General features: G+C 39.5%; 1 protein-coding gene across 1 annotated transcript in view; it reads right to left on the reverse strand.

Moving 5' to 3' along the window:
* Window positions 1-16,445, reverse strand: part of Slc9a6 (solute carrier family 9, subfamily A (NHE6, cation proton antiporter 6), member 6) — a 64,402-nt gene that overhangs the window by 28,151 nt on the left and 19,806 nt on the right. The window contains exons 6-10 of the mRNA XM_013018052.1: window positions 14,504-14,609; window positions 9,676-9,817; window positions 7,056-7,161; window positions 6,702-6,790; window positions 3,531-3,644 (exon numbers count right to left, since the gene is read on the reverse strand). Coding sequence (XP_012873506.1) covers window positions 3,531-3,644; window positions 6,702-6,790; window positions 7,056-7,161; window positions 9,676-9,817; window positions 14,504-14,609 — 557 coding nt within the window. The remainder of the gene's footprint in view (window positions 1-3,530; window positions 3,645-6,701; window positions 6,791-7,055; window positions 7,162-9,675; window positions 9,818-14,503; window positions 14,610-16,445) is intronic.

The following is a 16,445-nucleotide window of genomic DNA, read 5'->3' on the forward strand; positions in this document are numbered from 1 at the left end:
CTAGCCTTGAGCTGAAGAGCTGAGGGACAGCGCCCAGGCCCAGAGTTCAGGCCCCACGACCGGACCCCCCCAAAAAAAAACAACAGAAAAGTTTTGTTTTCTTAAAAAAAAACAAGAATGCAAACAGCTGGGCATTGGTGACTCACTTTTGTAATCGTAGATACTCAAAAGGCTGAGTTCTGAGGATCACAGTTAGAAGCCAGCCTGGACAGGAGTCCCTAATAAACTACAAAAATAAGCCAGGTGGGGGAGCTGTGGCTCAAGTGGCAGAGCACTAGCCTTGAGCAAAAAAGCTCAGGGAGGTGGATTGGTCTGCAGTTAAACAAACAAACAAATAATACCCAGAGCTATTAGAAAACTCAAGCCAGGCACAGGTGGCTCATGTCTGTAATAAGCTAATGAGGAAGCTAAATCTGGGGATTGTAGTTCAAAGCAGGAAAGTTCACAAGACTCATCTCCAATTAAACACACACACAAAAAAGTCTCAAGTGGAGCTGTGACTCAAGTAGTAAGTAGAGCATTGGCCTTGAGAAAAAAAAAGCAGGCTAAGGGACAGCGCCCAGCCCTCAAATTCAAGCTCCAGCACTGACACACAAATATTCCCTGTTGTCACTGTATTTGATTTTGGTACACTGGGTATGTATATTCGTTTATCTGAACTAGGGAGGGGAAGGGGAACAACAAAATGGTGAGACAAAGAACAAGTAGGGACATATACAACAGCAATACTCACAAGACAATATGTTGGAAATGATCTATACAATTTGGGGGGGGTTGGGGAGGGGGAGGAAAAGAGGGAGAAAACGAGGGAGGGGTTAACAAGTTAGACAAGAAATGTACTCACTACCTTACTTATGTAACTGTAACCCCTCTGTATATCTTGTGGACAATAAAATTAAAATTAAAAAAGAAAACTCATTAATAAGGAAACCTTCAGAGCCTTGTTTCCCCTCTCCCACCTCTCTCTGACCACAATGTTTCTTTCCATATTTTATGTTCAACTATCTTTCATCACTCTTTCATCTTACTGGGATCTCTAGGACAAACATTCTACTTTTTTCTCCAATGGTCAATCCTCTCTTTTCTTCACTTCCCTTATCCATGTGTTGGTAATACTCTTTCTAATACCCAACATTTGCTTTGGCCTTGTCTGTTTCATTACATCCACTCAACAGAAAACCCATACCTGGATAGACCCTATTTTCTTTTCTCCATGCATACAGCTAAGGCCTCCTGGACACAGTCACACAACAAGGCAGAGTGGCTTTCTTGTAAATACCTGCTCCTCCAACTCAAATGTGTCCCTATTTACAGCTCAGCAATGCTAGTGCATTTCCTTGGTCAATTCATTCTTCCATTCTCAGTGACTATTTTATAAATCTTGTCTTACTTTCCTCAAAATTCTTAATCATCTGGGTAAGCCACCCTCTAATGTAGTTCCTAATGATCCCTGCTTTCTAGTTATCACAATACTGGGCAGTCCCTGCTCACACTGTACTATTGTATCAGGTTGGTCAATATTTCAGAAGGAATAATGAGATGTTACTTCCAAGACTAGATTTTGTGTGTGTGTGTGTGTGTGTGTGTGTGTGTGTGTGTGTGTGTGTGTGTGTTGGCTTGCTTGCTCACAGCTCATGCTGTATTGCCAGCCTGGCTTCATGCTAATTAATTGGAAATGGAGTCTCATGGATTTTTCTGATCCCCTCGCCCATTGTCTTGCAATCTGCATCCTATTATCTCAGCCTCCTGAGTAGCTAGGATTATAGCTGTGAACCTCTAGGTCCTGAGATTCAAGTTTAAAAGGACTCTGGCTTCCATCTTGATACTCTCAGCTCACTCACTCTGGGGAAATCTATGGTGTGAACTGCTCTAATGGGAGGTAGGAATCCTCTCCTGCTGACAGCCTTGGGAGCAAGCCTGCAGGGGAACTTCCACACACAGCTACCTACTCAGTGTAATGGTAGCCAACAATGCTACTACAACCTTCTGAGAGATTCTTCAGCCAGAACCACCCAACAAAGCTACTCCAGGACTCCCGTCCTTTGGATATTCCTGACCTTTGGGATGTTTGCTGTTTTAAACCTGCTGTGTTTCAAGGTAATGTGTTACATGATAGATACAATTGATATACTTCTCTAAGTCACTCTTAGAAGATACTTTTACCCACTACCTCACAGGTAAAAACAGAATCCAGGAGCTCCATCTTACAGATGCACCTTCTTCTCTTTTCTTTTCCTTTTTTTTTGGGGGGGGGGTCCAGTCGTGGGGCCTGAACTCTGGGCCTGGGCGCTGTCCCTCAGCTCTTCAGTTCAAGGCTAGTGCTCTACCACTTGAGCTACAGCACCACTTCTGGCTTTTTCTTTTTGCTTATGTGGTGCTGAGGAATCAAACCCAGGGCCTCATGCATGCAAGGCAAGTGCTCTACCACTGAGCCACCTTCCCAGCCCGCACCTTCTTCTCTACATGCCCTTTTCTCTTTTGTACCAACAAAGCAGCTGGCTCTCCTCCCAATGAAGGCCAATTCCTCTTCACATGCTTTGGATTCCATTTCTCGCTAAATTCTCAGAGGCATATACTACTTACTGTTTTCTTTCATATTCTCAGGTTCTTCCTTTCAATTGCGTTTTAAAGTCTCTATTCACTCATATGAAAGAGAGAGAGAAAGATGGGCTGGGAATATGGCTCAAGTGGTATAGCACCTGTCTAGCAAGTACAAGGCCCTGAGTTCAAACCCCAGCACTACCGGAAGTTGATTCAGAGAGATGGATAGGTGGATGGAAGAAGAGAAAGGGAGAGGGAGGGAGAAAGACAATAGAAACTGACCTCGTTACCTCATTTAAACTTCTTTTTTCCTCTAATACGATGTAGTATAAACTGCTTTTCTCCTCTTAATAAAAGAGGAGTTTGTGGTACTGGAGATGGAACATATGGTCTTGTACATACAGTGTTAATGTTATATGGCTGAGTTACATCACCAACCCTTTTTTAAAACTTTATGACAGGACCTCATTATGTTGGCCTAGAGCTTGGTATCCTCCTCTTGCCTTAGTGTCACAAGTAACTGAGATTACAGGTATGCACCCATCATACCCAGTTGAGGACAAAAAATTTTATCTTTGAGGTTGGCAGAATGGTAGAGGATTTCTTTTTGTTGTTGTTGTTGGTTATGGGGCCTGAACTTTGGGCCTGGGCACTGTCCTTCAGCTCTTCAGCTCAAGGCTAGCACTCTACCACTTGAGCCACAGCACCACTTCTGGCTTTTTCTGCTTATGTGGTGCTGAGGAATTGAACCCAGGGCCTCAGGCATATGAGGCAAGCATGGTAGAGGATCTCTATCATATCAATCTGTCACTTTTAAGCAATAAACAAAAACTTAAACAGCACATAATAGAAGAGAAAAAAAGAGTTAAAGTACTTGTTTGTTTTACCCAGAAGAAAATTTTACATAAAGGCCTTATTGTCAACCATACTCCCAACTATATGAAAATCTCAACTAAAAATGGCTTTTCAAAACAGAACACAAAGGATACAAATGCTCCTACCACAAATGTTGGGATAAAGACATGGTTCTGGAAAGTAAATAGTGTGAGCCCCATGTAGGAAAAGATGAAATTCTCTGCCAGGAAATTGAGAAGCTCGAACAACTGCAATGAAATTGTTACAAGTTAGTCCAGTCAATAATTTTCACAATTTGAAAACATGAGCATTACTAATACAATGAAACAGACTCTCGATATACAGAGTTTATACATGTAACTGAAAATAGGTGACTCAAAGGGATTGAATGTATGGATGTCATTTCCAGTCCCACAGAAAGAGATATAAATGTTGCGTCTTCACTCCCCTTCCCCAAATCCCTCCTGTCAGTCTTTCTTCCTCCTCCAAACCTGGGCAAATTTTCTTTCTTGAAAGTTCCTTGTGTCCCTTGCCATTGCTTTACTTTCCACTCACCATGGTGCAAGAGGATACTAAATGGTAAATCTGACACCCCCATTTCCCACCTCCAGCTTCTTAGTCTCTCTAGAAATGACAATTTCTGTGTAATTCCCTCTCTACAAGCTAGATGATCCCATTCAACTTTATCCTGGCATAGTGCTGCAGAGCCAATCTCGTATCACTAGCTTGTTGCTGACTGCACTTTTTCTCCCGAGTCTTAGTCCACATTTAGTAAGTAATCTTCCCAATGACAGGGATTCTGTACTCAGCTCCCTTCTCAAACATTAGTAACATCAGGGGTCCGAGGCTTGATGAATGAATGAAGGCCCTCCATAGTTACATCCCTCTAGCCATGGTAGCTATCTATCCATGCTCTTTCCCACAATAGGAAGGAGAAAAAGAACCTAATCTTAGTCAGACTGAGTCCCTTGCATTCCCTGCTTGCTAGCTATGTGGCTTTGGGCAAGTTACCTTTTCAAAGCAGAATTTGAGGGGCTGGGATATAGCTCAGTGGTACAGTATTTGACCACCATGTACGAAGCTGCAGAACCAATCCCTAAACTCATATACAAAAAATGCTGTGCTGGCTTACTACCCAACTATGAGGGAAAAAAATGAAAATAAGTACACATTTTTCTTTAAATGACTTAATACACTACTATTTGTATTTACTTATTTCATGGTAATAGCTATCTGTTATCTAGGTTTACTATGTGTCTAATTCTATACTAAGCACTTTCCATGGCACTGTCTCATTTTTAATCTCACCACTCCAAAGTAGGTACTATTATCTGCATTTTAAAGAGAGCAAAAATGAAGCACAGAGAAGTTGTGTGCTCTTGTCACACAACCAAAAAGTAGTGCGTAACCTGGTGGTTCACATCTTTAATCCTAGCTCCTCAGGAGGCTGAGCACTGAGGATCGCAGTGCAACGCCAACTTGGGCAGGAAAGTCCATGAGACTCTTATCTCCAATAAACTACCGAAAAAAGCTGGAAGTTGAGCTGTGGCTCAAGTGGTAGAATGCTATCCTTGAACAAAAGAAGCTCAGGAACAGCGCTCAGGTCCTGAGTTCAAGCCCAAGGACAGGCTTTTTTTGGGGGGGTGCAAAAAAGGTCAAACAAAGGATTTGAAACAATATAGAGCCTTGGTTCAAATCTACTACACAGGGGTTTTCAAACTTCCTGTGCAGGGGAAGAGAGTAATTTCTTTCTTAGAATCTTACTACATAGCAAAGGCTGGCCTTGAGCTTGTGATCCACTGGCCTCTTTTTCCTGAAGGCAGAGATTATAGGTATATGCCATCCTATCTGGACAGAGAATGAATATTTGAGGCTTTGCTGATCACAGGTCTCTGTCACAACTACCCAACTTTGCTAGCCATAGCTATACATTTAAAAATAAGTCTAGTTAATTGCCAATAAAATCTATTCATAGACATTGAAACTTGAATTCTATACAACTTTCTTGGTTTACAAATTCTCCTAGGCATTTCCAAATCCTTGGGATGCACCATTTCTTCTGTGATAGCATCCAGTAGCTTAAACTTCAAACTATTTCCCTGTTTCTCTGCCATTTCTCATATGACATATGATCCCAAGCACATAATCCAGGATTTGTTAGTTGTATCAGTTTTCTGTGTACATGTTTCCTATCACCAACAAGATCGAAAGCTTTTATCCTTTTGGGGTTTTTTTTTTTTTTTGGTCCGATCGTGGGGCCTGAACTCTGGGCCTGGGCGCTGTCCCTCAGCTCTTCAGCTCAAGGCTAGCGCTCTACCACTTGAGCCACAGTGCCACTTCCAGCTTTTTTCTTTTTGCTTATGTGGTGCTGAGGAATCGAACCCAGGGCCTCAGGCATGCAAGGCAAGTGCTCTACCACTGAGTCACCTTCCCAGCCCTATCCTGTTGGTTTTATGCCCCTGCTTTCTCGCTAGAAAAATACTGCAACTATAGCTGGTTTTCTTCTCTATACTCACTGCACTGAATTCATTTGCAAAAATGATTTGTAATTTTTAATGTATCTTTGATGGGAAAGCTTAATTTCTTTTGGAGAGAAAGTATGGGTCATAAACTAAATTTGAGGATCTAAGACAATGTGGAAAAAAAGGAACTACTTTACTGTCCCTGCTTCAGCATTGGTCCCTTCTAGGCTCATGTCACTATTCTAATCATCTGGCAAAACTGAAAGCTACTAGTTATTGCTAGGATCCTCATCTGGAATATACATTCAGATAGTACATTTTACTTGCATATTTGTCCCATTTTTCCTAAAACTGGAAAATTCTATGCTTATTTCCTTCATAATTCTTTTCAAGTACACTGCACCTTAATACCTGGCCAATGACACAGTCCTCTGAGGTTGCTGGCAATAGTAAGCTTTGCACGGCTTGCATGAAGACTGAAAGAAGTCAATGTTCTGTGTATGGACCAGGAGATTAATAGCTAACCTTATCTTCATTATACAACAACAGTTCTATTCAACCTAGAATGAGTTTGCAAAGCATTACTCTTTAAATTCACTGAAGAGCAGGAAAATACTAGAAGAGGAGGCTAACTGATTGGCTATGGGAAGCATATTAATATAGCCTCTGGTTATTCTGCTAAGATAAGGTATCCCCATCAAGAGGCTTTTACCCTACTAGTCTCATCTACTTGTAGAATCAAAAGAATAGTACATTTTTCCTGAACTGGATTAAAATTTTTTCTAAGTTGAAAAAACGTGTTTTGCTGAAAGAAAAAAAATTAATAATTATAGCTTCTCTTACCTGTTTTGTTCGGTGCTGAGATTCTGTGGACAAATTATTGTATGTATAATGTGCTTGTGTGATACCACAAAACAATACTGCAACCACACCTACAAAGACAGTAAATTTCAAGTTCCCATAGAAGGATGGTTCACAAAATTTATACTTAGGCAGATTTTACGCATAGTATTGACGTTTTCATGTACTTTGTTGACAGAAACCATTTTCACTGGAAATCTGTTTTACATTCTAACATGAGGACCTAAATCCCAAACATAACAGTATGTTCAAATATGAGGAACTGATCTACCTGTGGAGTAGCTCTCTAGGTTATTCCCTGTAAAGGTTTATAATCCAAAGAAGGAAGTCACCCACCTGTGAAACCCCAAGCTTCAGCCAAGAGGAAGGTACTCCAGGACATCAAGAAGAACAAGCCCGTCTCCAGCAACTGGAACTCCCGCAATTTAGTGAACTTTGTCACGTAGGACTGTTAAGCTTGGTAACAAGATCTCAAAAGACAGAAATGGGACTAGAAAAACAACAGTTGAAGCAAGGAAACCATGAAGGTAATAAGGCTGTCAAGCATACCTAATATAAAAGTCACAAAGTAAGCCAGACATTAGTAGCTCATGCTTGTAATCATAGCTAATCAGGAGGCTGAGACCTAAGGATCCCAGTTCAAAGCCAGTCCAGAGAGAAAAATCTGAGAGACTCTTATCTCCAATTAACAGCAAAATGCTCAAAGTGGAAGTGTCACTCAAGTGGTAGAGTAGCAGCTTTGACTGAAAAAAGCTAATGCACAACACCCAGGCTCTGAGTTCAAGCCCCAGTACTGGCACGTGTGCGTGCACGCACATACACACAAACACACACAGTCACAGAGTAAGAAAGCAATGAAGTTTAGAACTCTTAGAATGCTAAGGGGTAGGCTGCAGCTGCATTCCTGTGAGTCTCATAGCTTAGCTGCTCCTTCTGTATTACAGGGATGAGATACTCTGCCAGAAAAATACCCTGCCAGTAAAAAGTAGGTAACAGGGAAAAGCAAGCAGATTGGATACAAAACATGCCAATGCTATTAATTTGTGGCCCAAAGCAAGTCAACTTCCGTAATTAGAGCAATTTTTACTTCACGTTCTAAAACTTCTGTGATGTAGAGCATTCACTCCATGATGAAGTAATGGGCACTTCACTCATTTCTATTAGTTTAAAAAGCATGTATTGGGGGGTAGTTGTGGAGGAGGGAGGGAAGGGATGGTAGGGGGAAAACAAAGGAGGAGGCAACAACGCTCAATAGGAAATGTACTCATTACCTTGCTCATGTAATTGTAACCCTCCTGTACAACATTTTTACAATAAATGAACAAAAAAGTATGTATTGGCTGACAGTGGGTAGAATGGTGTGTGCCAAGTTGCGACAGACCTCAGGCTAGAATCTAGTGTCACTTCAGGAACTATGTACTACCACAAAATGATGAACAAGATAAAACTTCCTACCCTCAAGGCACCTGTTAATAGCAAAGAGATACCATCTGTACTGGCTACCTTCAGAACCATTTTACTGCCCTTTACGCCTCCGTTCATCTATAAAAAGCCACAAGAAAAGTCCATACCAGTGCAAAGTTGAAGTACAAACCAAGCAAACTAAGATATTCTTTAACAAAGAATCATGCATTTTTTATATGAAAGTATTAAAAGAGGGCTGAGGCTGTGGCTAAGAAGGTATAATCCTGACTTTCATTCTCACCTACAATTCTAGTTCCTTAGTAGGCAAAGAGTAAGAGAATCATAGATCAAGTCTAGCCTGGGAAAAAGCTGATGAGATCCCATCTCATCTCACCCTACAGCTGAACACTTTAGCATGTCTCTAATTCCAGCTACGACAGGAAGCTAAATAGAGAATCATGGTACAAACCAGCTGGAGCAAAAAGCAAGACTATGTCTTAAAAATAACTAGAGCAAAATGGTAGGGGTAGAGGCTTGGCTCAAACAGTATAGCACCTGCCTAGCAAGTGTGATGCCCTAAGTTCAAATCCCAGTGCCACCAAAGTATTGAAAGATTATAGCTGGAAACTCTTTAGAGATCATCCACTCCTATTCATTTTTCCTAATGTTCCTATCCTCTAATTTCCTACATTGGAATCTAAAGAAGCAGAGTATAAAAGTTCCTATCACATTCGTATCTGCCATAATAGTGGAAGTGCTATGGAGGCAAGGACCATATATGGCTTGTTTATTTTTGACATCACCTGGCATGTAGCAGGAAAACAGAAAATGTTTTCTGAATGAATACAAGAATGACTTGCCCAATGTTTCTCATAGCTAGCTAATAGCAGTATCAGGACTACAATCTAGGATCCCAGGCCAGGGCTATGGCATAAAAAGTTTAAAATTGGGAAAAAAGGACTAAAATCCTATACACTTTCACTCAGGAACCATAATTTGTTCATGTGGCATTGTAATCATATATTGTTCACAATTCAAAGTCAGCCCTGACAGGAAAGTCCATGAGACTCTCATATCCAATTAACTACCCAAAATGGAGAAGTGAAGCTGTGGCTCAAGTGGGTAGGGCATTAGTGTTGAGCAAAATAAAGCTGAGGGACAGTGCTTAGGCCCTGACTTCAAGTCCCAGGATTGGCACAAAAATAACCCCACACTCAAAGGGATACCATGACTTGCCATACAAGTTTTGGAGTATCAAGCATTATGGTACATGCCTGCTACCTCACCATTCAGGAGGCTAAGCCAAAGGGTTTGAAAGCTTGAGAGTAGCTAGATTATGCCCCCACAACAGTTTTAGGGCACTGAGCCCTATGCATAAAAAGGAAATTCTTTAATTTAGCAAAGATTATTGTTTCATATTTTCAGACCAAATACTTGGTTCTAATAATAATTCTAACATAATTCTCTTTACAGAACTAGGAGAAACTGCAGATGATAGGGTTCAACTACTTCATTGGGTTAACAGGAAAAGATAAATATAATCAAAGGATATTAAAGCAGTCACCACTCCAGTAGCAGCACCCATCGCAAAAGATCCACTGAAGATCCCAAGGAAGATCCCGATCGACTTGAACATAGCTGTAACATCAAAGGTGTGACTGTTGTCTCCAGCAGGCTGGTACGCCACTATTGAGCTACAAAAGACAGAATGTTCTTAACTCTAGGAGACAATTTTACTTTAAAAAAATTATCTAGTTTAGATCATAAAGATAAAAGCAGAGCAACAGAAAAAACTCTTAAATCTTCAGATGAAGAAAATGTTACCCCAAATTCCTGGAGCATATCCAACTAGCAAGCAAACTAAGCTTTTCTTTCAATGACAATTTCAGGAGATAGAGATTTTTTTTCTTCCTCCTTGAACTGTTGGGTACTATTCTTCTGTGATTCAATTGAAGAGTTACTTGTACTCAGTGCCCCAAAGCACTAACTTACTAACAAACTAATGAAAAACCTTGCTTTTTCCAGAAGAGGCATTAATACAAGGAATATTGTTTAGTTCTCAACCCAGTTTTATTTTGTTTCTCTTATAGAGGAAAAATGATGACTAAAGTACCTTTCCAACTTTTAGAATAATACAAAGGGCCAAATGCCTGCTATCTATTCACTAACTGAAATAGACTTTTGTAAGAAAAAGGACTCCAAAGGCCCTCCAAGGAATTAGAATTCACTCAATAGTACTTTGAGCATATCCAGCTGCATCCTCCACCCCAATTTTCTGAAAGAAAGTCACTCTGCATCAGACTAAGACAGGCAATTACAGAAGACACTTTTCATCTCGACCCCCCAGTATGCAAAAGCTTCTTTTATAACAGCCACCCAAGGAAACTGACATAGCTGAGAAAATCGCTATTGCCAACTGTACTTAATATTACTAACTCTGCTCTCATTTCAGGTAATTGAGGGACCAGCATTACAAAACAAGTCCAGACTCAAAGGCATCAAGCCATGTCAATGAAAAGAAGGAAAAACACATTCCCAGGAATATAATAAACTCTCCCTATAATCACTTCAGTGCTTTTTTTTGGGTTCAGGGCTAAAAAATGGCATGTATACCAAGTTCTCCTATCTCCCAGGTTAAATTTTTAACAAATCTAAGACAAAACTAAAATTTCCTAATTTGTTTCTATTTTATTGCAATACAGGACTAACCTAAGTTTTTTATTCTGGATTGAATATTTTAAATCCTGTGTTTAAATGTTTAAAGTGCCAGAGGACCTGATATTTTTTGATAAATAAGAAATGGCTTTTACCATCAGGCCCTGAGTTCAAGGCCCAAAACGACAAAAACATTTTTTTGACATTTTGGATATTGTCCTGTACAACATTTAAGTGATTAGTGTGTTTATCTCAGAAGGATCATTTCCTACTCTGCAGCAAGGCAATGGGCAATCAGGCTATGCAAACCAAAGTGATTGATGTAATGATTAACTCTAATACAAGAAAAACAAATTAAGCTACAATGTGGTATTTCTCAATTAGAAAATTACCAAGAACATTGCTATTAAGAATTAAGAAAGATGGGGCTGGGAAGGTGGCTCAGTGGTGCAGTACAGCGCTTGCCTTGCACGCATGAGGCCCCAGGGTTCGATTCTTCTGCATCACATAAGCAGAAAAAGCCAGAAGTGGTGCTGTGGCTAAAGTGGTACAGCACTAGCCTTGAGCTGAAGAGCTGAGGGACAGTGCCCAGCTCAGAGTTCAGACACCATGACCGGACCTCCCCCCCCCAAAAAAAAGAATTAAGAAAGAAATCGTTCAAATCATTTTCTGTAAAGTTTCATTCTCTCACAGGACTCTGTCTGAGACATGTTGCAATAGGAAGAGGCAAGGGGGTCCCTCTGAAAGGAAGGGCTGTCGCTTTTTAGCACCCTTCTTCATTATGTATACAACAAAGCTCTTAATCAAAATGTTTACTTTTTCCTTTAATATTAATCAACTGCTCCTAAAGTTTGTAAGAAATGGGTCCCTTTATGAATGAAAAAACTAAGACATAAGGATTATTAGTTTATGATATGACAAAATCAGACATATTTTTCCAATGCAATCTCTCAGAGCAACGAAAAAGGAACATTTATTGGTAAGATGTTTAGACAGTAGAATACAGTAAGTGTCTAGGATAGGGAACTGATGCTGAAAACAACTGCTTCTGCCTTATTCTTTTTACTTAGTCATGCTAGTGATCTCACATGTATTTATATAATAGAAATCTAATGAGATTTATAGCTTCATTTTTTTATGACCAGTAACTTTTTTTTGGCCAGTCCTGGGGCTTGAACTCAAGGCCTGGGCTCTGTCCCTGAGCCACTCTGTGCTCAAGGCTAGCACTCTACCACTTGAGCCACAGCACCACTTCCAGCCTTTTCTGTTTATGTGATACTGAGGAATCGAATGCAGGGCTTCATGCATGGGTTTTGGATGACATGACATTTTGGATATTATCAGGTACAACATTTAAGTGATTAGTGTGATCTCAAAAGGATCATTTTCAATTCCGCAACAAGGCAATGGGTAATCAGGCTATGCAAACCAAAGTGAGTGATGTAATGATTAACTTTAATACAAGAAACACAAATTAAGCCACAATGTGGTATTTCTCTATTAGAAAATTAGCAAGAATATTGCTTAGATTGTGAGAAAACAAGACACTCTCATAATTCTTTTTATTTGGTGTCAGTACTAAGGCTTGAATTCAGGGCCTTGCAGTCTTTGTTAGCTTTTTCTCTCAAGGCTGGTGCTCTACCACTTAAGCTACAACTCCACTTCCAGGTTTTTGTTGGCTAGTTGAAGAGTCTCTCAGCCTTATCTACTCAAGCTAGCTTTGAACTAAGATCCTCAGATTTTAGCCTCCTAAGTACCTAGGATTACAGTCCTGAGCCACTTGTACCCAGCTTAAAACTCCCATAATTTAGTGGTTACAGTATAAAATGATAATATAATTTACCAATGTTAAATAAAATTACTAATGTATTTGTTCTTTAAACCCATCAGGTCTTTTAAAACTTTATTCTATCATATATGTATACATGTAAAAACTGAAAAAAAAGTTTAAGGTTAAATGTTGAAGCATCATTTGAGATGGCAAAAAAAAATGAAAACTCTCCAAGTATCCAGCAATCACAGACTGAGCAAATAAATTATGGTATAGATCACAAACAGATTATTATATAGTTGCAAAGAATAAGAAAATTCTCTTTTCATATGAGAATAGAGGGGTTGGGAGCCTGGCTCAGGTGGCTGAGTTCTAGCCAATAAGCAAAAGGGTCAATATGATGTTCAAATTCTGGTCTCACACACACAATGAAAAATATGAGAAGAGTGCCAGAACACACCCATGTTCATTCTCTCTGTCTCTCTCTCTGTGTCTGTCTGTCTGTCCGTCTCTCTCTCTCTCTCTCTCTCTCTCTCTCTCTGTAGGCTACTCTCAAAATAAGAAATGACTGAAGCAGGAAGATGTTAAGTTTGAGGCTAGTTTGGACTATACAGCCAGACTCTGTCTCATTAAACAAAAAAGTAAAATTAAATGATGGACTGCAGATGTCCTTCAGTGGTAGAACACTTTGTTAGCCTGCACTAGTTCCTGGTTTCCACCTCTAGCACTACAAAAAAAAGATATGGTCAAAAGAAATGGAACAATGAAGCTTATTGAAATTGGCTTGAGAAGGAAGAGGGGAGGGGGCTGGAGGGAGAATGACAGAGGGGAAAGTCTGGAATACATATATGGACATGTCAAAATGAAACTCCCGAAATAAGTAACTGATTCTAATAAAACGTGGAGAAAAATGCAAATTCTCTGTAGGTGAAATCCTTCACTGAGTAATAGGGGAATATAAAATATAATGGATACACGCGCGCGCGCACACACACTCACACACACACAATGTCGAATTAAAGTACACTAATAGAAATACTTGCAAAAAAAGAAAAGTCAAGGGAATAAATGTGTCTCAATGAATAAGATGCCAACATTATCAGTGGAAATGTCTACATTAATTAAAGATTGTGTGATTATAATACAATAAAAAATGGAAGAAAAAAGAAAGGAAAGGCAAATACATATTCATATCCATGCTTACATTTGGATAAATACTTGTCTGCACACGAACCAAATATATCTAGCTCTAAGGGGCCGCAAAGTTTATAAAAATAAGAATATGACTTTTCTGTATAAACCTTTGAAAAGTTTTTATTTTTCTACTATGTGGATATATTCTCTGTTCAAAAAGTTAAATCTGGGGCTGGGAAGGTGGCTCAGTGGTAGAGCGCTTGCCTTGCATGCATGAGGCCCTGGGTTCTATTCCTCAGTACCATATAAGCAAAAAGAAAAAAGCCGGAAGTGGCACTGTGGCTCAAGTTGTAGAGTGCTAGCCTTGAGCTGAAGAGCTGAGGGACAGCGCCCAGGCCCAGAGTTCAGGCCTCACGACCGGACCCAAAAAAAAAAAAGTTAAATCTAGTTTTAAAAATTGTTAGTTGGGAGCCAGTGGCTCATGCCTTAACTCAGCTACTCAGGAGGCTGAGATCTGTGGATTGCAGTTTGAAGCCAGCCCCAGCAGGAAAGTCTGTGTGACTCTTATTTCCAGTAAACCAGCAAAAAGCCAGTGGTAGAGAGCTAGCCTTGAACCAAAAGGCTCAGAGACAGAGCTCAGGCTGAGTTCAAGCCCCAAGACCAACAACAAATAAAAGAGAATGTATTTTTGCCTGAGAGGGGGAATCCTTGCTCTTACTAGTGTTTCTTATTCATAATACATTTTATTCAATACATAACTTTCAGTTCCTAATATCCTCACATGTAACGTTCATAATATAATAAGAAAATAAACACTTACGAAGACAGCACTATTGCAACAGCATCATTGAGGACACTTTCACCAAAAAGAAGTGCATAGAGTTCAACATCAACTTGAAGCTCGTGAAATATGGCAAGAACAGTCACTGGAAAGTAAAAGAACCAAGAGTATTTAGACATTACAAATGTATCATATTTCTCTTCAATAGCTAAGTGGACATTACACAGAAATTCATTTACTCCTTTTTAATATTTTCTTACTGTATTAAATAGGTAGTGATTGTGTCAATGTTTTTCTCTGTACATGCAACATCACTTTCTCTTTAAAACACCTGAAAAAAAAAACCACTAAGATGGCCCACATTCTTCATGTAAATGTTAAAATTTGTTTTTGTACATTTCTTTTCCATAAAGAATATAGTCAAGAATTTCTTATAGAGTAGGGAATCAATCGCTAATGAAGAATAGTATGCAAAGCATCCCCTTGGGCTGATGAAGTGTCTCAAGTGGTAGAGTGCTTACCCGGCAAGTACAGGGCCCCAAGTTCAACCTCTAGTTCCAGAAAGAAATGAAGAAAAGGGAAAGGGGAAGGAAAAAGAAAAGGGAAAGGCAAGGAAAAGAAAAGCATCTCATACAGCAAACGTATTTTTTCATATGAAGGTAATATGGCTTGAACTCTGGGTCTACGCCTTGTCCCTTAGATTTTTCACTCAGTGCTGATGCTCTACCATTTCAATCACATCTCTACTTCTGACTTTTTGGTGTTTAATTGGAAATAATAGCCTTAGAAATTTCCTGCCAAGCTAGCTTCAAACCATGAGACTCAGATCTCAGCTTCTTGAGTAAGTAGGATTACAAGCATGTCAGTTTACCAAAGACTAGGAAATGAAAACACAAGTTTAATTTCTGGCTAGGGTAAAATTTATGAACAGAATAATAGCTGTCATACATATTTAACTAAGGAAAAAGCCAACTATCAGTATATTACAATTTGAAAAAGGAAAAAAAAGGGCTGGGAAGATGGCTCCATGGTAGAGTGCTTCCCTTGCATGCATGAGGCCCTGAGTTTGATTCCTCAGCACCATATAAGCAGAAAAAGTCGTAACTGGTGCTGTGGCTCAAGTGGTAGATCACTAGCCTTGAGCTGAAGAGCTCAGGGACAGTGCCCCGGCCCAGAATTCAGGCCCTACAACCAACAAAAAGAAAAAAGAAAAAAAACTTATTTTTAAACTGAAGCAATTGTATTAGTTCTTTAAAAAAATAAGATTGAGAAGTTGTATTATAACTTTAATTGCTGAATCACATATAGCTCACCCAGTAAAAAAAAAACCCAAGTAGAATGAAAGAGGAGAGTTTTATTTCAAATACAAAGTATCAAAACAGAAACCTTGAATTTTAAAAGATAATTTCTACAACAAAGCACTGCAGCTGGAGAACACTGATACCAAAACTTATCAAGAGAAAGGAGAACAGGGGGTTAGAGAAATTCTGAAGAATTTTGATAATAAAACCCATGTATGGTTCAGCCTTCTAGAAAGTTAAAAAGTTAGCAAGATTGTGGGCTAAGGGTATGGCTCAAGTTTTGGAGCATTTGCCTAGCAAGTACAAGGTTCTGATTTAAAACTCCAGTACCACAAAGGAAAAAGGAAAGAAGAAAGAAAGTTGCCAGGCAGTGCTTTAATCCTAACAACTCAGGAAGCTGAAATTTGAGGATCACAGTTCCAAAACAGCCCAGGCAGGAAAGTCTGTGAGACTATTTCTAATTAACTACCAAAAATCCAGACTTAGAGCTATGGCTCAAGTAGTAGAGCACTACACTTGAGCAAAAGTAGCTCAGGGACAGCACTCAGGGACAGGGCTGTGAGTTCAATCCCCAGGACAAGAGAGAAAGAAAGAAAGAAAGAAAGAAAGAAAGAAAGAAAGAAAGAAAGAAAGAAAGAAAGAAAGAAAGAAAGAAAGAAAGAAAGAAAGAAAGAAAGAAA

This window comes from Dipodomys ordii, unplaced genomic scaffold, assembly GCF_000151885.1.
Source record: "Dipodomys ordii isolate 6190 unplaced genomic scaffold, Dord_2.0 Scaffold38, whole genome shotgun sequence".
In the NCBI taxonomy this organism is placed as follows: domain Eukaryota; kingdom Metazoa; phylum Chordata; class Mammalia; order Rodentia; family Heteromyidae; genus Dipodomys; species Dipodomys ordii.